Here is a 24,187-nt window from a genome sequence, read left to right as displayed (position 1 = left end):
TCAGCCTTAGAATTGCCCACCTCTACCTATCTAAAGGTAACAGGGAGCTATTAACGTGAAAACAGCTGATTTATGACATCATAAGGTGGAACAGAGCATTTTGAGTAGTGGCAGCTGGTGGTCACTATTGGGTTTTTTTGGAGCAGGATTGTCTTTTTAAATGTCTATACAAATAAACCTTGACTTTTGAAAGGCAGAAAATTAAGAAACTAACAGATTAGGATATATTTTGTTGTGATTTATTTTATTTATGTAATATTTAAAGACTGAAAAAAAAACCTGTCTTTAACATGAACAGTCATGCCAATTTGTAAATTAAATTTGCATGATTGATAGGGAGGACGGTGCCCCATTGCCTATTATACACCAGCTGGCACCAATTTTGAGCTTTGGAGATGTAGATCAATTAATAATAGAGAGTTACTCAAACATGTGTGAATGAAACAAAAAACTCCAGGTATATTTTTGAGGAGGAAACAGCATTATAATATGGCTAAAAGCTCACAAAAGTCAAGCATGATATAGGAGTTTTAAGAGCATACAAACAGGAAACACTAGGAGCACCATTCATTACCATCAAATCAAAATTGGGACTGAAATGGTCGCAAAATAATCAAAATGCAAATGCTGTGATTCTTCTGTAAGCAATGAAATAGTTTGCCTTTTGATTGGAAAAAATAAAAACAAACTTTGGACCTCTCCAAACATGTTATGAAAGATAATTATGCCTCTGGATGAGTTTGACACTTTTACAGCTGATGTCATGAACATTCTCTGGGGGTGTGATGCTAACTGTAGGCTCTGCTCTGCTCTGTCAGAAGCACTGTTATTCAATTTAGACTTTAATCCCAGTTTTGTTTTAACACAATGTGACCATAAAGAACTCACTTAGCTGGAACTACAGCAGGTGAGAGGGTTTATGTTTGTCTATCACACATAAAACTACAGTCACAACCTTGGTAGCATTTGCCAGCAGTGGGAGTTAGTCACTCTCAATTTTTGTTCAAAATCAAACACTTAAACAGAACCAAGAACATTTGCATCGATCAAACACTCCTGAAAATGTGTTGTTTAAATCCAGTTTGTATTTTTTTCTTGAGTTTTCAGACTATCTTAAAACTATTTTGGCTGCGTTTGCTCGTGTGTGCCTTGTGTCTCCATGGTAACTGATGAATACCATACAGATACATGTAGAACCCCCCAGCGTGATCTCACTGCAAAGTATCAATATTGAACAAAACTCTGATCTAAAACCTGAGAAGTACAGCACAGATGTCTTACCTCCATAAATCCCCAGGTAGAAGTCTCTGTCCAGCTCTTGGGTCCTGTTCGTCACAGTCACATTCTGATTGGTCACTTCGTCCTGTTTTTTAGCCCTGAGCGTTCAACAGGTCAAAGAGGTCAGTAACAGTAGATGCAGTTAGAGGCTTTGAATGTGCACAAACTATCTGTCCTACCAGTAAGCCAGCCACCAGTCATTCATGATGTAGGACACCTGGGAACACGTGGGCAGGGGTCAGTACAATTTTGGAATGCATTTTTTGCTAGTCAAAAAAGCAACACGTGTGTCAATGCTGGTGGGTGACTACTTTGTTGGGAAAAAAATTAAAAGTACATAAAATAGAGCTGCTTCATTATGGCATAAATAATAGTTATGATTTCACTCATTGAACTCAATTTTCACTCATTGAATCAATTGAAATCAGTTATTTCAGACAAGACTTCCATACTGTCCAAAATCACCTGTACAGAAAGTATAGATCTAATACACTGTGCTAGTAATGTTTTGAGACACTTATTTAAAAGACTACGTAGATTAGAAAAGCAGCTTTAAGCTAGACTTTGAGAGGCCGACCAAGTGCACATATTCTGAATCGAAGCCATTTCTGACAACATTTTTTGAAATTTAATAGATAAATAGAATTATAATTATAGATTTGATACATTTGTAATGAATAAATGTAGGGTATAAAAGGTGCAGGTGAAAGATCCCCAACAAAAAAGTTAAAGTGCATTTTAAAATTGTGGAACAATGTCTATCAATTTTGCCAAAAGACACAGCTGAACAAACACCTTCTAAGTGGAATAATTTGGGGTGAGGTGGTGGTCAATACAGTGAAAAATTCAACAATGTGTATTCAAAACAGGCTAGAATGAGTCCCCCCAGGTAGTTTGGACATGGTTTAGACTATAGGATGAGAGAGTTTTCCCATAATCCTGTGTAAACATGAGAGTTATATACCTGTGCCAGCAGGTTGATGAAAAGCATGAACACTAGGACCAGAAAGCTGGCTCCAGCTTTGAGATATTTCACATAGAGGCTAATTTTGATGGTCCCCTGGGCACGGCTCTCCTCCACCACAGTCTGAACGGGCTCCACCTACAACCAGTTTGAACATGTGTGAGTTTGAGCCTTATAAGAGTTATTTATTATAATTATGGGTGGAACAATATCAAGTGTCAAATCAGCTTTTACAACATAGCACATTATTATTACAGGTTTAAAATAAAATGATTAGTTACAGCAGCATAATAAAAAAGCAGACACCTACATAGACCGTAATCCTTTGCTTCATTTCAAAGCAGCCAACGTAGAGAAAACTATTTTACTGTTATAAAGTTGTACTATGTATGTATAAAAGTGTACCTTATTTATTGCTATGCCCGAAATGTTCCAGTGTGACATTAAACTGCTCTATCTCCATGGAGACAAGCAGGAGACACCTCCATGCGAAGTTCTTATTTTTATTTAATTTTTTTAAAGATATTTTAAGTAACATAAACACCTGCAAATGAATTCATGTAAGAGATAAGTTTGAGGCCATACTGTGGAACATTTTAGGCAAAGTAATAACATCTCCACAGAGACACAAAGGTAGAATTTAACATCTCCATAGACACAAGAAAGTGGCGTTCCCTCTATCTGAAAAGTTCCATAGTGCAATTTTGAACAATTTGGAAAGTTACACTGATGACATGTAAACAGTCAACACCATTGATCAGCAGCTTTTCTAGGACAAAGTACATTTATTTATTGATACTAGTCCATCTACTATAAATATTATGTACGCACCGGTAGCTGGTCTCCATCTTTGACCGAGTGCACATCGGAGGCCTGGGACATCACAGAGTTCTGGGACAGGGTTCTGCTCCGGGACGGTGTCTCTGGAGCAGGTGTCTGAGGCTCCTCCTCGTCCTCCACCTGCAGTAGAGACGTGAAGTCCAGCCCCGAGTGCTGCAGCTCAGTATAAGTCCCCTTGGCAACCATGTGACCCTGCACAGGAAAAGACCAATGCAACTTAAACATATTGCTAGTAAAGAACTTTAAGCCATGTTAAAATGTTACTTCCTCAAGAACTTACCTGCAGTTGTGTTTTGTTTCATTCACACACGTTTGAGTAACCCTTTATTATTAGTCGGTCTATATATCCAAAGCTCAAAATGCTCTTTTCCACCTTGTGATGTCATGAAGTGAGTTGCAGGTACTTTTTACTTTTAGATTAACAGATAGTCAAGCCCAGGACTGAAATTCTCCAAATGATTCTAGTGAAATTCTATGGAGTTTAAAACACAGTGGAACATTGTTTTCTGTCTGAGAGAAGAACTCAGCCTAAATATGTAGGGTTTGAGTGTAACATGTGTGAATAAAACAAAACAACACTAGGTATGGATGGTTTGGGTTTTTTTTTTGTTTGAGAGATTATGTAGCAAGTTTATTTCTTTTATTTACAGCTATTTTGACATTTCTCTGAAAAAAACTTAACATATTCAAGGCATAAAAACCTTCTTGCATTTTTAAATATATAACAAATAGGGCTGGGTATCAATACGAAGTTGCTGGTACGATACATACCTCGATACATAGGCCACAATACGATACATATCTCGATACAGTGCACTTTCGATTCAGTATGATACATTTCAAATCCATTCGATACAGTTCAATAAAAATAATGACTAAATAATGAATATGATACTAAAAGTCTTTGTTAAACCACTTCTTGTGCAAAGTTTATAGAAACACACCCATTTTACTAAAATTTTACTTAAAACAGTGAAAATGTCAAATGTGTTGCATAAACGAGTTTCCTTTCACTAAACACGCAACAAAACTGTAGCGCTGTAACAAAATAATTGAGTAATATTTTTGCACACCCCTAATGACAAATGCATAACATTCACATGTGTGCTGTCCGGGATGTTTATGCGTTGTCCCTCCCGCAGCGCTGCTCTACAGTTTTGTTTGATCGCGATCTGTACAAAAGCTGCTCATTCACATGAAGCTGTTTACAGCACTATCTTAAAGTGTGTTTTTGTACCCTGACTGCAGGGTACTGCTCATGGCACGGCACCTCCTTATATGAGCACCCCTCCCCGTGTGTTCATGGTTTAATCCATGTCCGTGCACAAACATTTATATAACAGTAAACATATTCCATAATTCGCGGACGTGTTTGGGATCAAATGCAATGGACACCTGTGAGACAAGAATGCGAGCGGTCAGCAGTAGCAGGCGGGAATAGGTGCGACCAGAAAGAGAGATCAGCAGGTCTGATGTAGGATGGGGAGCACACAAGAAAGACACATCTGCTGCATAATGGGAGGCAAAAGAACGGAGGAACACAGAGTAAATTATAGTTAACGTGAGTGTACATGGACCAACAGGGACACATGTACGTGAGAGGGGTGCCTGTGCGCACGGAACACAAGCCCAGCCCGTTTTGTGATGCCCCATCCATAATTCTATAATCCTGATGCCTCTACTGGTGCGTGGGGCTCCAGAGCTGTTTTTTGTACCCATACATATGTTCTTACTTTTTAAAAAAAATTTTCCACAACCCCTTTGCTGCCTGGTAATGAGGTAAATACTGTATACATTACCCCCGTTGGTCGTGAGTTAAAATGCCACAGCCGTCAAAGATTGGTTCAGATGCCATCACCATATATGTACTGTCCCACTCCAGCCCCCAGCAGTTAAGTACAGCCTGAACTGGACCTGTTCCCTTGAAAAACACTTGCATTTGGGCAAAGACTGGTGGCAAGATAGGGCCCTTTAAATCACCAAAATGAAAAGTAAATGAAACAACCTTTAAAAGTAACTGCCTTTGAGAATTACTTTACAGGACTTTATCTTTGATAGGATTTGAGTCCACAAACATGCCATATTTTTCTTAGGCTTAAAATATTTTTATCTTAATTCTTAATTCATCTGAGCTGACAGAGAACTTGTGGAACTTTGCATGAGTTTAGTTTCGTGTGAACAGGCCCAGTAAATTACAAACATAGCATATAGTAACTGTTAGATGTCACACCTCTTTAAGGACAACGATCTGGTCGGCAGCTTTCAGATACTGGAGCTGGTGAGTGACCAGAATACGAAGTTTCTTCTTCAGCAGCCCACAAATACACCTGTGAAATAGATGCAGTGTATACAAATCACTACCAGTCAAAAGTTTGGACACACCCTCTCATTCAATATTTTTCTCTATATGTTTACTACTTTCAACATTTGTTACAGATAACATTTGTTATAGATACTGAAGACATCAAACATAGGAAGCAAGATGTGTAGAATTATGTTGCAAAAAAAGTGAAATACTAAATATTTTTTAACTTAATATTTAACTTTTTTTCTTTGCGAGATAATTCCATATATCTTGCTTCATAAAATTATATATGTCTCCTTTATGTATGAAGTAAGTAGTAAACACATGGAAAATAACAGTGAGTCCAAACGTTTGACTGGTAGTGTATGTTTCATTTAGCACAAATTCCCACACAAATTACGGCTGCTCGGTGAAGTGGACTAGACACACTCCCAACAGGATGAGACAAGACACAAGATTGAGTGCAGAAAAACGAGACAAGATGAGATTTTTACATAATTTGTAATAGATACGAAGTTTTGGTTCAGTTCACAATTTTAGCCTTACAACTTTTGATTAATTTTCATATTTTTGCTGTCATAGAAGATGTGAAACAGGCCTCTGCTGCGACAAGGCGGACTCAAAGCGGGGCTGTTTTGCTGCGCATGACTGAAAGGTTTTTATTCTGCAGTCTTCCCTTTCAATGTTAATTTTATGATGATTATTTATCTATCTATATTTTGATATGTTTGTATTGTAATTTTAATGTCTTTCTTATTTTTTAAAGCACTTTGAATTACTTTGTGTATGAATTGTGCTATACAAAACTTGCCTTGCCATTGTATTTTGGCTTTTTGTATCACCAGCACCAGCCCTTCACCCTCTTTTGTTCAAGACAAATGTACACATAGATCCTGTTGCATGAGATCTTGTTCCATCCCTTTCTCTTAGTATAAACTACAAGGGGTAAATATGCTTTTTTGTACAATCCAAACTTACTGCTCAAACAGGTGCCTCCCGACCTCAGCGTCTACAGCACTTAAAGGATCATCCAAGAGGTAGATGTCTGCTTCCTGATACACGGCTCTGAAACAAAATGCAGTGAACAAATTGTGTAAGCTAGTTAACACAACTGAAATGCTAATTCTTTATAGATAACATAGCACTTTGATCGTACCTGGCCAAATTGACGCGAGCCTTCTGACCCCCACTAAGAGTTGCTCCTTTGTCCCCGATGACAGTCAGGTCTCCATCAGGCAGCAGCTCCAGGTCCTGCACAAAGATCAGTGTAGCGTATGTGGACTCTAATCATTGATATTGTTTTGCTCAATGCTAGACACAACAGGTTACACAAAATCAGAAGCAGAAGATGGAAATGTTATCCAGTATTAACTTTATAACAGTATTTAAACCTGTTTGTAGCAACAACAAGACATAAATTCCACGAGACAATAAAAAAGTGATATTGACATTTTTGCCATATTTTTTAAAGTATACATTTTGTTCATAATTGTTTTAATTGGCTGCATTTTTTATATAGCATATTTAAGGTGAATAATTTTCACTTTAAAATTATTATTATTTTAAGCATTATCTTCAGCTCTCTGAGGTAAGCCAACATATATTATTTGCAAATTGGTGCCAAATTTTCTAAAAGTCACAGGCTCATTCTCCAGAAGAACTAAAATCTTCTTTGATTTTGATTTTGTGGCTAAGGCTCTTGACCTACGCCTAAAATACAGTATTAAAAACCTTCAGTGCTTTAATGCACTGTAATGTTTGACAAAGCAATTCTGTTTTTATTATTATCACTGTATCTACACACAAGGGCAATCCCATGACTTAACACCCTCTCGGACAAGTCTGAACTTGTAAAAAGAAAGAATGCAGAGCGTCTCGTCTCCTCCATGATGAGTCCTTTTGTAAAGCTAAAAATCGACCTTTGACTTTATAATAAAATGATTCAGCAGTTGTTACACTTCCTCAGTGTAATACGGTGAGACTGGCTCCTTTTCAAGTTTGTCTTATCATGGCACAGGAAGCATGATTTGACACATTTGGAGAGCAGAGGTTTCTTGGACTATAGTTCATGCTTCTGACGTATTGCTGTGCTTCAGTGTAACTCATTTACAAATCACTGGCTCAACCATGGGGTTAATGAGCAAACGCTTCCAAGCATCAACTTTTTTGTAGTGGGAATGACTATGTGGTTCTGAGATCTTAAACCTCTGTGATGCAATCTGTGGAAATAGTAATTTATTTACAAATACAATCCAAGACTTATCATCACGGAGGAACATCTCAACAATAAGGGGCCTTATCTCTCTTTTTATAGTCTGTTTTATGGAGCTGTCACAGGTCCTCTGCATGTTTAATGCTTAGAAAGCAGAGGGTATAAACAGCACTGACACTGGCATTACTGTGTTCATCTCTTACCCTCTTGAGCGCACATGCTCGCAGGACTCTCTCATACTTCTGAGGGTTCAGATCTTTCCCAAACAGAATGTTACTGCGAATGGTCCCAGGAAAGACCCAGGGCTGCTGAGAGGCGTACGTCAGTTGACCTGTGACCTTCATCATTCCCTTTTCATTGGGCAGTTCCCCCAAAATAGAGCTCAGCAAGGAAGACTGAAGGAAGATGAACCAAGAAATTAGCAGGACTTTTAAGAACACAAGAAATATTTTAATTACACAAGCTCACTTTTCCTGCTCCCACTGGTCCAATCACAGCCAACAGCTGATTCGAACTCAAATTCAAAGATACATTTTGTAAAGTTGGAGCATCCAGAGACTGTAATGTACAAAAAAAGCAAAATTTTAGAAATGCGTTGCCTTTATACTATATATTAAGCAATTACTAAGCATGATTCATTTAAAAGCTACCTTATCCCAGTAGCACGTCAGGTCTTGAATATCCACAGACGCACTTTTCTCATCCTCTTCGTGCAAAACAGCATTCACTTGGCGGATCTCATCGAGTTGTAAGAACTCCTGAAAGACAGTATTTAAGCATAAATATGACTTACACAAGCTTACTATTAAGGTATCCAGGTGAAAATATTGTTAGCAAGTACAGTAATTGATATTTTGCCACTGATTTCATAAACATTTCCTCAAACTTGCTTATGCTGAAACATTACATATTTGATTGAATGTGTGTCCATCAGTGAGAGAGGAGCACCTGTATCCTGCGCACGCTAACTCGGCTCTCAAACAGTTTCTCGATGGCGTTGGGGAAGAAAAGCGTGACGGTGAGGCGTACAGAAGAGTACAGAGACACAGTGACAAACACACGAGAGGCTGTCAGCGTGTTTCCCAGCAGCACGTACACGGTGAATGTGAAGAACAAGATGATTTTACTGGCACAGAAGAAGGATGCCATGTTGAGTCCACGCAAGTACGAGCTCTTCAAAGTCATAGCGATCTCCTTTCTGCAAAAGACAAAAACACTTTACAAGGGGCCAGCTCTTTCAGGATAAAGTAATCTGAGGCCCTCAAGGTGGTGCTCACTACCTAATCTTAGCCCGGCTCTATGATGAAGAATCAGTTTATCACGATACAAAACCATCCCCTGTGATATGACTATCATAACACTAAAACACAGTGGTCATTTGTCTGGCCATTTCTTTGCTTATTATGAAATGGAAAAGAGAGACTTCTGTTATTGCAATCACCAGGGTAATTTGGGGTTATAAAGCTTTCATGTGGATGACGTTTGTTTGTGTTGGTAATATTTACTCATAAAGTCATTGTTACCTTCTTAGATCAGAGACTAAAGCAGCGAAGGGTTTCTCCCAGGCGTACATCTTTATGATTCTCATCCCTGACACAACCTCATTCATCGTACGGATTCTGCTGTCCGTCAAAATTGCAGTTTTACTCCTACACAGACATAGCATACAATAATGAATTCATACATTTGAAGCATGTGGTAGGTAAAGTTGCTAGTAAACGCGTTTACCTAAACTTGGAGAAGAGTCTCCCGAACATGGTTTGTGTGGGCATGAGGAACATAAGGACCACCATACCAATCAGACACGAGGGGCCGATCTCTGCCCACAGCAGCCCTACCACAGCAGCCGCCTGCAGTGGCCCAACCCACAGGAAGTGCAGGAAAATGGTCACCTGTTGGACACATGCTGCATGAGTGGAGCTTTCACTTGTACATCACTGGCTGCTAAAACAGGTTTGGCAAAGTTGAATCTGGAAATGAATTTAGCATACATGGCTACATAACAGCCTTTAAAGTCAATTAAACCTTTGTCATTTCAGAGGGTGTGAGGCTTAAAGTGTTTTTTCCAGTGACAGAATGTTTGCAAATCTCATTAAATAGGTCACACACACAAACCAGTTCAAACAAATACTAGAATCTGCTGAATCTGCAACTCTTTTTAAACAAAGCATTGAATACATAGAAATGATGTAGCCAAGTTACTACAATTCATGACTTTCTTACTTCATCAAATCTGTTGACGTCATTGGACAGGAGGTTGACAATTTGACCTGTGGTGGTCTTTCCCATGGCTGCACTGCTCAGACACAGGGCCTTGAAGGAAATGAGAAATTATTATCAGAATGATTTAAAGGTGATTACTACATGAGCGGCAATACCCTCAGTGATTGATTAACCATAAATCAGACCAACCTTTTTGTAGATCATGTGACACATTGCTACTCTGATTTTCATGCCTGTCCTCTGGACATAGTAGAAGTAAAGATGATGTATGAGAGCCAGGCCGATGGAGCAGACAGACAGCCCTGCGGCGAAGCACAGAGCTGAGTGGAAGGCTGCAGTGTTCTCTGGGTCATAACTCTCAAAGTATTGGATTATCTTGCCCAGGAAAACTGGCTGCACCACTTTGATCACCTCCTGATGACACGAGAGAAAAACAAACATATTCAATTCCAAAGATTTTTGAGAGAGCTTGTTAGGGGTCAGCTTTTTCAGTTCCCATATTATGGATTTGCAAGTATTTGCAAGACCCAGTATCAACCAGCGATACAACAAAAGCAACTAAAAACTGCATTTATTTCCTTAAAACAAAAATAAAATGAGACAAATTTGACCAAATGTGTTATGTAACTGTTATTTATCCCACAAGTAAATACTGAAAAAAAAAAAAACCATATAAATACAACCAGTAATTAGTCTTATTACATCAATTTATATTTCAAACCAGGTTATCAGCTGAATCATTGGGCATTGTGTCCTAAAATATTATGCACTTAACAAAACATCTGGCTATACCAGATATGTCTAAGGATGAAATGCCCAAGGCCACAATCACAGCATGCACAGCTCCGAACCAGAACCAAACCCTCTGAGCAGCTGTTGTGACCATAGACTGTAAATGGACATAGCTAACCCACAAGCCGCTGCATTCCAAATAGGAAGTGTTCATGGGGGCGTTTCCGGCTCCACTGACTTAAAATGTTCATATTAATCTGCTCTACATGATCCATATTTACCAATTTTGTACGTAAATAAATTCCGATTCCAAAAATTGACCTGGCTCCAAATTCGTCCCTATAACTGCTAGCCAGCCTCTGAGCTTCAATTGAATGGAGTCGAATGCTGTGGATGACATCACACTCCCTTAGTCCACCTCTTTAAACAGTCTATTACTGTGACAGTTATGATACACTTCATTGTCCCTGTAAGGAAACTGACCCTCTGCATTTGACCGATCTTATCAAGAGCAGTGGGTGATCTCAGGACAAGCACCTAGGGACCCATCTCCAGTTCCACATCAAAAAAGAGCCTCTAGTAAACAGAAACACTGGGGTTTTTTGTGTGCGCTTTTTTGTTATGTTTTTGACAATTCCACAATCAGAAAAAGAACCAAACCCTGATTCTTAATAATAATCGTAATAATAATACAATGATTTTAAGACATTGGTTTTATATAGCACTTTTCACGGTAACTCAAAAACACTCTTACTGTCACATGTTACACATAATTATCTATGAACAACCCATTTGGAATATCTAAATGATTTGCTTAGTACAAAAAATTACAATAGCCCAAATAAAAGCAATATAATCTTTGAGTGTTGGTTTGAGTCTGACCTCCACCAGAGTGAAGAAGCCCAGCACTGCATAGGACTTCCAATAGCAGCAGATGATGGCTCGGGATAGACTGGGAGACTGCATTTCTTTGGTGGCCTTCTGAACATTCTGGTCCCAATGTCTAAGAGACAAAACAGAGTTCAGTGTTATATGGGCAACAAAGGTACTATTCCTGTAATAAACAAGTGAGAAATTAAAAGCAACACTATTGCTGCAAGATCAATCATAACTGAATTAAAACAAGCTGAATGGTCATGTTAACCAAACAGCAAAGACTGCCATTGTTAAAGTTTATGTAATATGTCTCTATGGGGTGTTAGCATTTAACAATCTTGTTTCAAATGTTAATGCTCATAAATCTTCAGTTTAAAAACATAGAGACTTTGTCATTGTTCAGTCTATCTAACTTTCTAGACTCTCTTTTGTTGTTATGGTATAGCAAAAGGGACCCCAAAGCAGAGCCAGAACTAAGTCAAGTTTTAAACTGTTTATTTTCCAAACGAGAGGCAGGCTGAGGAGGCAGGGAGCTGGCTGGCTTTTCCAGAGGCTACGGCAAACGACCACGGAGACACCTGGGCAAAAACAAAAGCAGGTAAGTCCAAGAAGAACATCAAAGCAGCAAGCAAAATGGATACATTTCCAAGAGCCTGACCTGACAGAGCACTACCGAACAGGATGGAATTATCTGGCAAAGTGGTGGTGAGAAGACCAGGGCTAAATACAGAGGCTGATGAAGGAATTGATTGCAGGTGTGTCTCATCTGCTCTGGAAGAAGCCAGCCACGCCCCCTGCCACACTCAAGCTCTGCAACAAAAAGAGGGAGGGGGAGAAAACACACACACAAAAAAAATCCGAACATTTGTTCTGTATGTAAAAAAATATCAGTAGAGACAAAGAGGTGAGGAAGTGTTTTTCAAGATACTTTTGAGCAATAAATGAAATAACTACAAAATGAATGTTTACTGGCATACTGTAGAATGTCCCAACCAAAGCAAAAGCATGTCCATTGAGACAAGCAGCTAGCATAACCATCAGGAGAAAAGTTACCCAGTGCACCCATACATAACAAATAATACGGTACAGTGAAATAGCTTCATGACCTGCAGCTTCCCCTTTTAACTGTGGTACACATGCTCAAACCACAGTCATGTGGTCTGAACACTTTATAATACTCAACTCACAATGTATACAAATATCTCATGTTTTAGCTTTTTTTTCACTGACATATAGAAACAGAACATTCTCAGACAGGTTTAAAAGGCTGTTTACATTAAAGATTATATAGCATAGTGCAGCAGATAAATACACAATGCTTAGAAAGAATTCAAGAGCGAGACAAGTCTCTAGAAAATCTTAATTTGAGTCAGAAAATCTTCATTTGATTCAGGATAAAAGCGTGAACAAAAGGATTTGACAAACGTGCTTTTAAAGCAGACCATATCATTGGTGTATCATTAGTGATTTTGTGCAAATACAGAGTTGTGTAATGCAGGCCAGTGTCTTGGTCCATGCTGAGAAGACTGAACAAAAAACAAAACAAAAAGAGAGTACATTTTACATACTATAAAACCGGTCACTATGGTAAGCTCAAAATATTCACAGCAGGATCTTTGTTTCATTTGTGTTTTTTACGCCAGTCTCTCTTCCTTCTACTAAGTTGCTGTAGCTGATCTGGACTCACTAAACTTGCCCTTAAGAGACAGTGTGAATTACTGTTCATAAATGTCACTCATGTAATTAACATTTGGTAAAGAATACCCCATCACAACATGTACTTCATGTTCTGCTCTTGTTGTCCACCTGTACTGAATAAGAACAATATGTTCTCTTTCTCGATATAGAAAGTCATTTATTATCCCAAATTATGAGAAATGGTCAGTGATTCAAGTCTGCAAACCTTCAGAGCTCATCAATACAAGAATCAATGTTGTTTTGAGTAACAGGAAGGCCACAATGATCAAGGACTGTGCTCTGTGAATTGCAATGTCATTATTATCAGACAGAATGCCTGATAATAATACCTGGAGTTGTGCTTTGTTTCATTCACACATGTTTGAGTAATCCTTTATTATGAGCCTGTCTACATCTCTATAGCTCAAAATGCTCTGCTCCACCTTGTTTTCAAGTTGACAGCTACCTTTTATATAGTGAATATAGATAATTCCAGGGCTGAAATTTTCCAAATTATTCTAGTGTGGAGTTTAAAAACACAGTGGAGCACTTCCTGTATTACCACATGACATCACAAGGTGGAGTGTTTTCTGTTTGAGAGGAGATCTCAGACTAAATATGCAGGATCTTTGTGTTAAACATGTCTGAATGAAACAAAACACACATGCTTTTGATGAGGAAATATTATAACAAAGATCAGAAAATAATGTAATATAGGCCCTTTAAACTAGAGCCCGACCGATATGGATTTTGCTGTGGCCGATATATATAATAATGGGAGTTGGCGCTGCCGATAGCCGATATAATCACCGATATATTTAGTGATGTAAAAATTCACTGTAAATGTTGAATTGTTTAAAAAACTTAGGTTTGGCTCTGGTGGATTTTAAATTGGGTTTATTTAGGCAACATTTATTGTTATTCTGCCTCTTTACATCATATTTACAGACAGTAGGTTGGCTTAATGGCATTTTTGCATCACATTCTAGACACTAGTGATGGGTATTCCAGTTCTTTTTAGAGAACCGGCTCTTTTGGCTCGGCTCACTAAAAGCTGCTGGTTCTTTTGGCTCCCAAGTGGCTCTTCAGATTGTTTTGTTGCAAGCAGGACTAAAGCACGTCTAAAGCAGGACTGAATCAGGACTGAACCAGGTCTAAACCAGGACTGAAAAAGGACTAAACCGGGACTTATTTATTTTATGCTAAACTACAGTCAAATATGCTCGTTTTTTTTATTTTTATTTTTTTTAATCCTACGTACACGCAAATTTCTCAAAGTTTCGTTTTGAGCCGCTGCCGCTGTCAAACCACGAATCACGCGGCGTGAAGAGAAAAAAAGTGAGAGAAAGAGAAAACACGGCTCCCAGTAAGGATCAGGCTCCCGTCGTTCCCTTTAAAGAGCCGGTTCTAAGAGTCATTTCGTTCGCGACGGACCCATAACTAGTAAAGAAACTAGCGCTATTAGCCTTTAGCCGTAAATACGTGCGCGCCGCAGTAATTAATTATATGCGCAAATGTCATAATTCACACGTCTGTTCACAGCTCATTTACATATCAGTGCAGGTCCAGTAGCAAATATACAGCCAATATAGTCACTTTAGAACAGACCAATAGAAAACAAATGACAAAAACTAGCTTCAAAGTCGACATATTTCCAACACTCACCGCTCACACAGGCTCCTCCTCACATCACAAATCTGCACTAATAAATGTCCTTTTAATCCAGACTCAAACCGATTGTCCGTAAAAAGAATATAATCTCAGTGTTTGGATCTGTGTCTGCAGGTGTAAACAAACACACGCGAGTGAAGTGACGTCACTCTGGTGGTGTGTTCAGGGACAGTACGGACACAGACAAATTACACCGTAGATAAATACTGATGCAGAGCCACATATTAGGACATTTATCTGTCTGTAAATTGGATTAAATGAACATAATGTAGAGAGTCTAAGCTTTATAACGAGATATAACATGCCCACGTGAAATATCGGCCCATATCAGCAAGCATATCGGCCGATAACCGATGTCTCCAGTTGCCCATATTGGCCGATAATATCGGTCAGCCGATATATCGGTCGGGCTCTATTAAGAATGGTTGCTTTATATCTAGAAGCCTGTCACATTAATCACTAATTATACTTATCATTCTATACATTAGATTAGATGGAACATTAGTACTTTTCTTAGTACTAGTGGGGAACTTTTTGGTGTTGTTCTGTACTCTGCTAAGTTTGAGTTGTAGAGAGTTGAATAAGTAACTTTTATGTAAGTAACTTTTATTACTTTCATGACAGATACAAACTAACTCTAAAGTGTTTAATTCTGCCATTTATTTATTGCAGTTTGTGTTTTTAAAATAGTTTTTAGTATAGTCGTGTTTTAGGGTTATTGGCGTGTCAGTGGCATGAAATTGTTTCAATATTATTGTATATCGTCTATATTTTCTTCACCAGTATATCGCATTTCAAAATTTCATATCGTTACGAGCCTATGACTAGATTATTACTAAGGCCTATAAAGATAGTAAAGTTTAGTTACATATACGTTGGGATGGTCCAATATAGATTTTTCCTGATATTTGCTGGTATCAATAGTAGGAAATCTATGACAAAGCTTGTAAATTCAAGTGCACAAATGAACTTTTTATTTTTGTAAATAAAATTTACATGTGTGTTTTAAAGATGCAATATGAACTTTTCTGGTAGAGTCAACCTCCTGCTTGTCTCCATGGAGATGCTTGCCTAATGCTACAGTATGGCATTCAACCTATTCAATGTAACATGGCCACAGGTCAGATCTGCCGAGGTGAATAAATGTAAGATTCAATAGAACATTTCAGGTAAAGGAATAAAATCTCCATGGAGACCACCAGAAAGGTTACATAGTGCAATACAGCCACCTATTTAGCTTCACTGTTAATTCTATTTACACATTAACTCACTAGACTGTTATAAAATATACCCGAGTCACTGAGAACACATGGCTCATACTGACTGGGCAACATTGTACAATTCCTCATCATTAAAGGGCACATATCACACCATATTCTCAGTGATGTTATATGCTATTGTTTCCTCATCAAAACTATACCTGGAGTTGTGTTTTGTTTCATTCACATTTATTTAACATACAACCCCTGCATACTTAGGCTGAATTCTGTCAAACTGAAAATAATCTCTACTGAACAAAAGATACCTTGAAAACTACTACCACATGATATCACAAGGTGGAACAGAGCATTTTGAGCTTTGGAGATGTAGACAGACAAATAAAAAAGTGTTACTCAAACATGAGTTAATAAAACAAAACACAACTCCAGGTATGTTTCAGAAAAGGTAACAATTTTATAACATGGTTTAAACTCATAAGAGACAATTCTGTGTAATATAGGAGAAGGGTTGATATTTTTCCCACTACCAATACATGGAAAAAATCCTACATATCGGCCCATATCAATAATGACACCCTGTTTATTATGTATTGAGATGTGCTCATATAATTTGTACCTCTGCAGCTCTTGACCCAGAATTTGGGATCTGTCTTCGGGGAGCACTTCGTACATGTCATCTTCCCCCAGGTTTCGCTTGTATCCAATGCTGAACAAGGGGTTGAGCCAACTATGGCAAAAACACAAAAGACTCAATTACATAACAGTCAATACACTAGTTATTCAAATCATGCGGCATTCAGGTTTAGCCCCGTAGACTCAGAGGAGTTAACTTAATTTATTTTAAAACATGAGACCTATAGGCTTGTCAATTAAGCCTAAGTGGATATAGGATAGGAGTAGATTTACATTGGCTTTTGGTAAGTTTTGACCTGGTTTATTCCTAGTTGGTCCTGATAAAGTCTCATTTTAATCCTGGCTATCAGGAAATTAAACGTGGTTTAGTTCATACAATGGGTTATGAAAAAGCCATGTGTTTTCTGGTAGGTTTTTATTCTGCACTCTTCTATTTATGTTAAAATTGATGAGTATTTACGTTTTGATTTGTTTGTATTGAGGTTTTAATGTCGTTCTTATTCTGTAACGCACTTTGAATTACTTTGTGTACGAATTGTGCCATATAAATAAACTCGCATGGCCTTGCCGTTGTCGTGCAAAACAGTCGCTGTATTTAACACGTATTTAAACACAGCTGGTTCAGATTGCAGTAGTTAAGTGAGCTGGAGTCTTACATACGAGTAAATCCTCCAAATGTGAAAGTAACAAAAGCAGTGAATCAACAGGAAGCACGTTCATAAACACAGGTGACAGGAAGAAGTAATCTACACGAAACCAAACATGCGCAGAACTTTCAAAAGCAGAAATGAAACACAACCAAACTACTGTAACTTTAATAACCAAGATGTTATTAACACTTTGTCTGAGTTTATCAGGACAGTTAAGTTGTTATTACACTATTATAAAACAGCTCTTGCATAGTTTAGCCCCTGTTTAAATCGCCCGCTCGGTGGCTCAAAGCGTTCACGTTCCACTCACCAGAAAAATATCTTGGAGAAAATATTAGCCGTGGCTGCCGGGTTGGTCTTAACATCTTTACCGACTTTATCCATGGCAGGCCACACTTCCCCGGGCCTCTGCTCGTCTCCTATTACCTTCCTCTGGCGGGTGGTGGTTCTTGTAGGGGAGGAAGTGTTTTTGGGCTAAACTCGCACATGTCCCACAGACGTTGGAAGCCCCAATCCCGTGCGTTACTTATACCCGGAGGCGAAGCACAAATGGTGAAGACGCACACGGACGCAACGCACTGTTCCCGCCCCCCAGAGGCACGATTGGACAAATTCACGGTCACTACATGCTATTGGCTACTCGCTCTTCTGCGAAGAGATCCCATTGGTGGAAAAGTGGGATTATAAAATATTACTCGTCCTGTAGTAAACCTCATGAGCTTTAGAGATGATAGGTGCACTAAAACAAATTGGTTTCGGAAGTATACGTAATTAGGAACAATTGTGTAACTATTATGTATGCGTTATGATAATAAAAATGCTGTATATTTTAGTAATTTAACTATAAACAATACATTGCATTGCATCTCCATTATATGATGTTAAAATGACATTTCCTATCTTTTTTCCTCATCCTCACATGTCTATCCACACTCTTACAGTAGACTAGGAGTCCCCAGATAACTAATGAAAACACGCCAGCGTTGATAAGAGGAAATGCTTACTTTCCTGAAGCAAATGTGACTACAAAGGCCCTAGAAAAAGCCTGTTGCGAACATAGACATTGGTAAATCAAAAACTGACCCTTGCTTTGTTTGATTTTCTCATGTTGCCTGCACAAACAGTGTCAAAAGTGTACTCATGGAGGATGTCTATAAATAGAACACAGCACAGGTAGGAGATGACAGACCCTCTGACACTACAGGTGTTTCCTGTGCTGATATAATGGACAGAGCTGGCATAGGGGCGCACACTCCACCCCTCTGTGCCCCTGCTCCTCTCTCCCGCCCTCTCCATTGTTCAAGGAAAATTTCAAAGTATATTCAGTCCCATGTGAAGGAGTTAAACTGTTTTCCTGACAAAATGTGGTCCAACAATAACAAAAAGGCGTTCAACCTCTACTGTTGATGTTTAGCTAAAAACTAAAGGAGGCACAGCAGGCGAGCAGACAGGGAGCAGCCAGCCCACTGCAAGGATCAACGTTTCTTTCTCAAGCTCAACCTTGTGATAGGCCTGTTTTCAACTCCTCACGTTACCACTGTGGCCTCAGAGCCTTTGTTAACAGTACTGTGAGGAACACACTGGAATATGTCTAGTACTTTCCACAAAATTATAACAATAATAGTCGAAAGAGAGTGCAGTTCTGAAATAGTCAATGTGTAATGTAATTTAATTGTATTCTAGACCATAATTTGACTTTTTTTTTAAGCAAACAAATGTCTTTAAATATTATGCCCTTAACATAAGCAATACTTCTAATCACTGCCATTTAAAGGGCCCATATTTCTTTATTTTTTAAAATTTTTTATGTTATAATGTTGTTTACTCCACTGCTCCACTATTTAAATTCCACACACCTTCACTAGAATCATTTGCAGGGGTGTAGCATCAAATTCTGGCCTGCACAATGAAAAATGCCCATTTGGACCATTTTAGGCCTGGAATTGCCCATTTTGACTGAACTAAAGATAGTTGTTAACATGAAAACAACCACATGACACCTCAACATCACATGACATCTCAACATCACATGACATCACATCACATGACATCACAACAGAGCATTTTGAGCTTTGGAGGTGTAGACAGACTGATGACTAATAACAAAGGATTAGTCAAATGTGTGAATGAAAGAAAACACAACTCCAGGTATGCTTTTGATGAAATAACAGTATAACATGACGTACAGCTCGTAAGAATCAATTTTGTGCAATATAGGACCTTTAAGAGAAATTGTCAAATTTTCTCCACCAAAGTGAACTGAAACTCTGATCCAAACCACATGATTTTATAGATTCATATAAACCTCAAAAAGACCTAGGATATCACTGACAATTGCCTGAATCTCAATCTTGATTAACATTCAATTAATTCAGTTAATTGCAAAGTCATATGTAGTGTATTTGTACATTTTGGTTTTGTGTGTTTTTGGAATTTTTGGTTGGAATTTTATGCACAAGAGGGTAGACAACATCTTCCAGCCATCTCTTATAACAATTTACTTCATAACATATTATGGTAGCAATTCAATACATTATCAGTGCAGATATCAAGCAGTCCCATCTGGTTCCACTTCATTAACAGGTATACGGGATTATCAGCACCAGGCAACAGCAGCCATGGAAACATCCTCAAGACTTCTCCAAATCTCTGGAGCTGTACCAAGCAATGCACGGACACTACTCTTTGTCCCATGAGCCTGCAAAGGGTTAACTATGATAACAAGGCAGAGAGAGAGAGACTTCTTGGAACGCAATAAAGAAGGATTTGAACTATTTCCATTATGTAAAGTTATAGCTATGTAAATAGTTTACAACATCTTGCAAGAAACTCAAAGCACTAATTTAAATAATATTCTTTTCTTTTAAAAAAAAAAAAATCTTCTCCACTAGGCTAAGTTCACTGCAATCCAATCTACTCTATTGTGGTGTTAAAATACACATATAGCTAAAGAGTCCATATTATGCTATTTTCTGATCTACTGTATGTTATAATGTTGTTTCCTCATCACAAACACATACACCTTCACCAGAATCATTCTGGATAATTTCACTTCTGGAATTGCCAATCTCTATTGAACTAAAAGTGAAAGGTAGTTATTAACATGAAAACTACTACTTCATGACATCACAAGGTGGAACAGAGTCTTTTAAGATTTGAAGATGTAGACAGACTTATAATAAAAGGTTACTCAAACATGTGTGAATGACACAAAATTTGAGTAGGTAACAGCATTATAACATGGTTAAAGCTCACAAGAGTTAATTTTGCGTAATATAAGAGCCAAAAGAGGAAGTCATTTGGTTAGACAATGACCTATTCCTTGTGACGAATGGGACAAATTTCCCAGTGAGTTGATAAATTGTAGCTTCATTTTGAATATTTGTTAGCCTATTTTAACTGACCATAACACTATTAAAATGTAACTGTATATGAGTACTTATTTCTTGCATAAATGTTAAACGTTCACCTTTTTCGGTTTAATTCCTTTTACTCTTGATCCAAACCATAATTTGTATTTTTAGATAATCTTTCTACAACATATATTCATTTATTATCACGTAATAAAAACGGAAAAAGAATTAGATAACAGAATTATTTTAGAGTGAGTTGCAATGTTTACTGTGTATGGCAAAGAGGAAAACCAAAACACACCCAGTAGATGGCGCTCAAGTACAATGCAGTTGAATGTATACAGGTGAGTAGTTCTGTGATTCATCAGTGCGCCCTTTGCTATCACTGCTCCCCATCTAGTCCTCATGACTTTTCAGATCCTTCCAATTAAAGGCTTCCTCTGTGACAGATCCCCTTGCACAGACCCTCCACCTGGTGTTGAGTGATGCCCAGTGAATAATATCTGCCCCCCTGCTCTGCCCCCTTCATCTGAACACACAATATACAACAAGTGATTGTGCAAAAACGTGTCATGCCACTTTGAATACTGACGTACCTTTCCTGGACAGATCCTCCCACCTCACCCATTTAGTCCCACCTGTGCACCCCGCCGAGAGTCCCAAATCAAGGCCAGAGGAGCGGAGAGGATGGGGAGCATGGGGACAGAGATAGTGGCTTTTCTCTTGACTATTTCAGGCTGGATTCTGGTGTCATCCACGCTTCCCACTGACTACTGGAAGGTGTCATCCGTAGATGGGACAGTCATCACCACAGCAACATTTTGGTCAAATTTGTGGAAGACCTGCGTCACCGACTCCACTGGAGTCTCCAACTGCAAGGACTTTCCCTCGATGCTGGCTCTGGATGGTGAGTCTAGCCCAAGTGGTAAATAGTTTTATATACCTGCTCAAAAACAAATACAATGAAATGTATAAGACAAAACCAGACAAAGTGCAAAATCAGATGTCAAAATGTTACATTTGTTAAAATGTTAAAATAAATATTTAGCTTTAGCTGTCATCATCACTTAGTAACATTGTGAAATCCTGTGGAAATCTATATAATGTGACACTCTTTTTTGCTTAATGTTTGGCTCTAAACAGATATTCAACCATAAATTAATAATTTTCAAGCATCCATGGATTTCAAAATGCTAGAAAATTTTGAACATTACCAGTAACTGACTATTTAAAGCTTTTTTTATTCTGAAAAGTCTCCTAAATGTCACAGAAAGCTAACACACGATTTGTAATTCAATCAGATGTTGTTGCTTATACAATTAAACAATCTCTTAAGTTTGTAATTTCTATGGAACCCACAAATGCTTAAATTACCAAACTCGTTACCAAATATTTTTGAACAGTTGTCATTTTTTCCTGTTTGGTAGCTTACATTCAGGTTTGCAGGGGTCTCATGATAGCAGCAGTGTGTCTGGGGTTTTTCGGAGCTATCCTCGCTCTGGTGGGAATGAAGTGCACCAAAATCGGGGGCTCAGACACCATTAAAGCTCGCCTGACTGTCCTGTCCGGTTTTCACTTCATACTATGTGGTAATCTGCAAATATATGAAATTAAATAAATACATGCAAAATGATACCTTTTTTTTTTACATTTCTTCTTCATAGGGCTGTGTTGTATGACTGCCTGCTCCATATACGCTCGCCGAATCACCACAGACTTCTTTGACCCCCTTTTTGTAGCCCAGAAGTAAGTCTTAAGGATTAAAGGGAGAATTTGGCAGGTCAAGATCAAGATCAAAGTAGTCACACATACCTCATGATTTCCTTCATGTTTTGTTTTTTTTTCTAGATTTGAGCTGGGGGCTGCTTTGTTCATCGGCTGGTCGGGTTCAGTTTTATGTATTATTGGAGGATTCGTATTCTTTCTGTCGCTGTCTGATGGATTCAGTTTGAGGCAAGTGTCAATGACCACAAATTGGAAAAGTAATTTAACATTGTAAAACAAACCTGCTCAGATATGTTTCATTTACTCAAAACAGTCCACAATCTAATCCCACATCTTGTTTCATAACTTAGAGTCTAAATGATTTGATGGATATTAGTGATACAGCGTGTCATTCCTGAATGTTTCCTTTGTTTTCGCTCTTGTAACATTTCTACAATGAAAGTCACCTTCGCCTGAGGTACTACTGAAAACACTGAGTCTTAGAGCCATTTTTGCCTTTTCATTGCTATGTTGTGAGGCTCTTCAGTGAATTAACCCAGGACCACTGCCTTAATCTTGTTCTTGTTGTTTGCACAGGGCTGAGCATTCATACAGAGGAGCAGCATCTTTTGAGACATCACGGCACTACCCCAGTAAAGCAGCAGGCAGCAGTCAGCACAAGGACACACACGAGCAGAGACAGTTTGGGAGAAACGCATACGTGTGAAAAAAACTTCTGCTTTGTTCCACGTGTTTGTACCAGCATCAGCTTATTCTGTCAGTGACTTGTTAAAAGTACACACTCATTTTTGTGATGGAACAGGAAATTTGATTTGGCACAAAGCTTGCCTAAAACTCACCAGTCTCCTTCAACAAGTTGTCTGTGTCCAAATCCCCTTTTATAATTCCAATGATATTGAATGTGTATTTGAGAGATTCTTTGGACATTCCTCTATGAATAGGATAAGAGTATAATTTAAAAAGTTTATGTGCATTTACATGGAGATCATAATAACATGTATTATATGGTTTATTTCAGTTACATGCATTTGTCTATAATGTCATTTCAAATGGATTTAACCTCCAGGTCACTGAGTGTCCAGCCTGGTGCTATCTCCTCAGATCAGAGTTCTTCTGACCAGACGTTCCTCGTCCATCTCCACCTGTGAATATTATCAGAAGAACCCCAGTGCTCTGTTACCAGGTCTGCTCTGATACCTGAACCAGCAGAGGCTGTGCTTCACAACGTTAGATCAGTAAACAAGTGTCAGGTGTCCACTGCACTGGGGTAAAAGGATGCATTGTTTTCCATCTATAAAACTATTCACTATACTTTATTTTATTTGCATCGTATAATCAAGACATTTGTAAATAATAAGATATACATTTGAAATTGTTGACTAAATGTGTCTCATGCACTACCATTCCACTAGATGGCAGTAAAACATCACAATGAAAATAACCAACGTTTGAAGACTGCCCTTTTTATATTTAAATCAAATACAGATCATGCATTTAATAAAGGAGAAGATTGTTGTTCAGTTTGTTTGGATATACTATAATCTGTTGCCTACACTACAGTGAGTGTCAGACTCCTTTATAGTTTTAAATAGAGGATTTATTCATTGCTCCTATGTTTAACTTTGTCAATATTTCAGGACTTAAATGTGAAGAAGACGTCTTTCATCTCATCTTAAAGAACATTCCTCCCCCCCTGTATCTTATATTAACCCACATGTAAGAGTAATTATAATTTGGACTAAGACGTTGGTGTTTTAATGGGCCCTTCATACAAAGAGGTCATGTTGTATGACTAATAACAGGCTTAAGGCCTCAGGCAAAGTGAAGA

General features: G+C 38.3%; 2 protein-coding genes and 1 long non-coding RNA gene across 4 annotated transcripts in view; 1 reads left to right on the top strand and 2 right to left on the bottom strand.

The window, feature by feature from the left end:
• The window catches only part of LOC110153279 (ATP-binding cassette sub-family C member 4-like), a 28,790-nt gene extending 10,972 nt beyond the window's left edge, over positions 1–17,818 (bottom strand). Inside the window, exons 1-18 of one of the 2 annotated variants that reach the window (XM_020917161.2) lie at positions 17,592–17,818; positions 16,615–16,725; positions 11,437–11,557; positions 10,012–10,236; positions 9,823–9,912; positions 9,328–9,491; positions 9,123–9,248; positions 8,548–8,797; positions 8,250–8,357; positions 8,068–8,157; positions 7,803–7,994; positions 6,544–6,638; positions 6,366–6,452; positions 5,313–5,409; positions 3,074–3,274; positions 2,243–2,380; positions 1,458–1,495; positions 1,282–1,376 (exon numbers count right to left, since the gene is read on the bottom strand). In XM_020917161.2, the coding sequence (XP_020772820.1) occupies positions 1,282–1,376; positions 1,458–1,495; positions 2,243–2,380; positions 3,074–3,274; positions 5,313–5,409; positions 6,366–6,452; positions 6,544–6,638; positions 7,803–7,994; positions 8,068–8,157; positions 8,250–8,357; positions 8,548–8,797; positions 9,123–9,248; positions 9,328–9,491; positions 9,823–9,912; positions 10,012–10,236; positions 11,437–11,557; positions 16,615–16,725; positions 17,592–17,665 (2,302 nt within the window). In that variant the 5' untranslated portion in view covers positions 17,666–17,818. The remainder of the gene's footprint in view (positions 1–1,281; positions 1,377–1,457; positions 1,496–2,242; positions 2,381–3,073; positions 3,275–5,312; positions 5,410–6,365; positions 6,453–6,543; positions 6,639–7,802; positions 7,995–8,067; positions 8,158–8,249; positions 8,358–8,547; positions 8,798–9,122; positions 9,249–9,327; positions 9,492–9,822; positions 9,913–10,011; positions 10,237–11,436; positions 11,558–16,614; positions 16,726–17,591) is intronic. The other variant, XM_055164466.1, reaches the window with a different exon arrangement.
• A 3,218-nt stretch (positions 17,819–21,036) lies between these two features.
• cldn10a (claudin 10a) lies at positions 21,037–23,065 on the top strand. The gene is made up of 5 exons (XM_020917194.2): positions 21,037–21,541; positions 22,062–22,223; positions 22,299–22,380; positions 22,483–22,591; positions 22,943–23,065. Exons 1-5 carry the CDS (start codon positions 21,322–21,324, stop codon positions 23,063–23,065), a joined length of 696 nt encoding a protein of 231 aa, XP_020772853.1. The 5' UTR covers positions 21,037–21,321.
• Positions 21,261–23,308, bottom strand: LOC129412025 (uncharacterized). Its single transcript, XR_008633546.1, has 3 exons — positions 23,199–23,308; positions 22,067–22,228; positions 21,261–21,577 (listed from the first exon to the last, which is right to left on the bottom strand). It is a non-coding gene; the product is annotated as an uncharacterized LOC129412025 (long non-coding RNA).
• Positions 23,309–24,187: the final 879 nt, after the last annotated feature.

This window comes from Boleophthalmus pectinirostris, unplaced genomic scaffold, assembly GCF_026225935.1.
Source record: "Boleophthalmus pectinirostris isolate CB_2022bp ecotype Guang Dong unplaced genomic scaffold, ASM2622593v1 HiC_scaffold_11, whole genome shotgun sequence".
Lineage (NCBI taxonomy): Eukaryota > Metazoa > Chordata > Actinopteri > Gobiiformes > Gobiidae > Boleophthalmus > Boleophthalmus pectinirostris.
The sequence above is the reverse complement of the archived record's forward strand: the minus strand, read 5'-3'. Positions and strand labels throughout refer to the sequence as shown.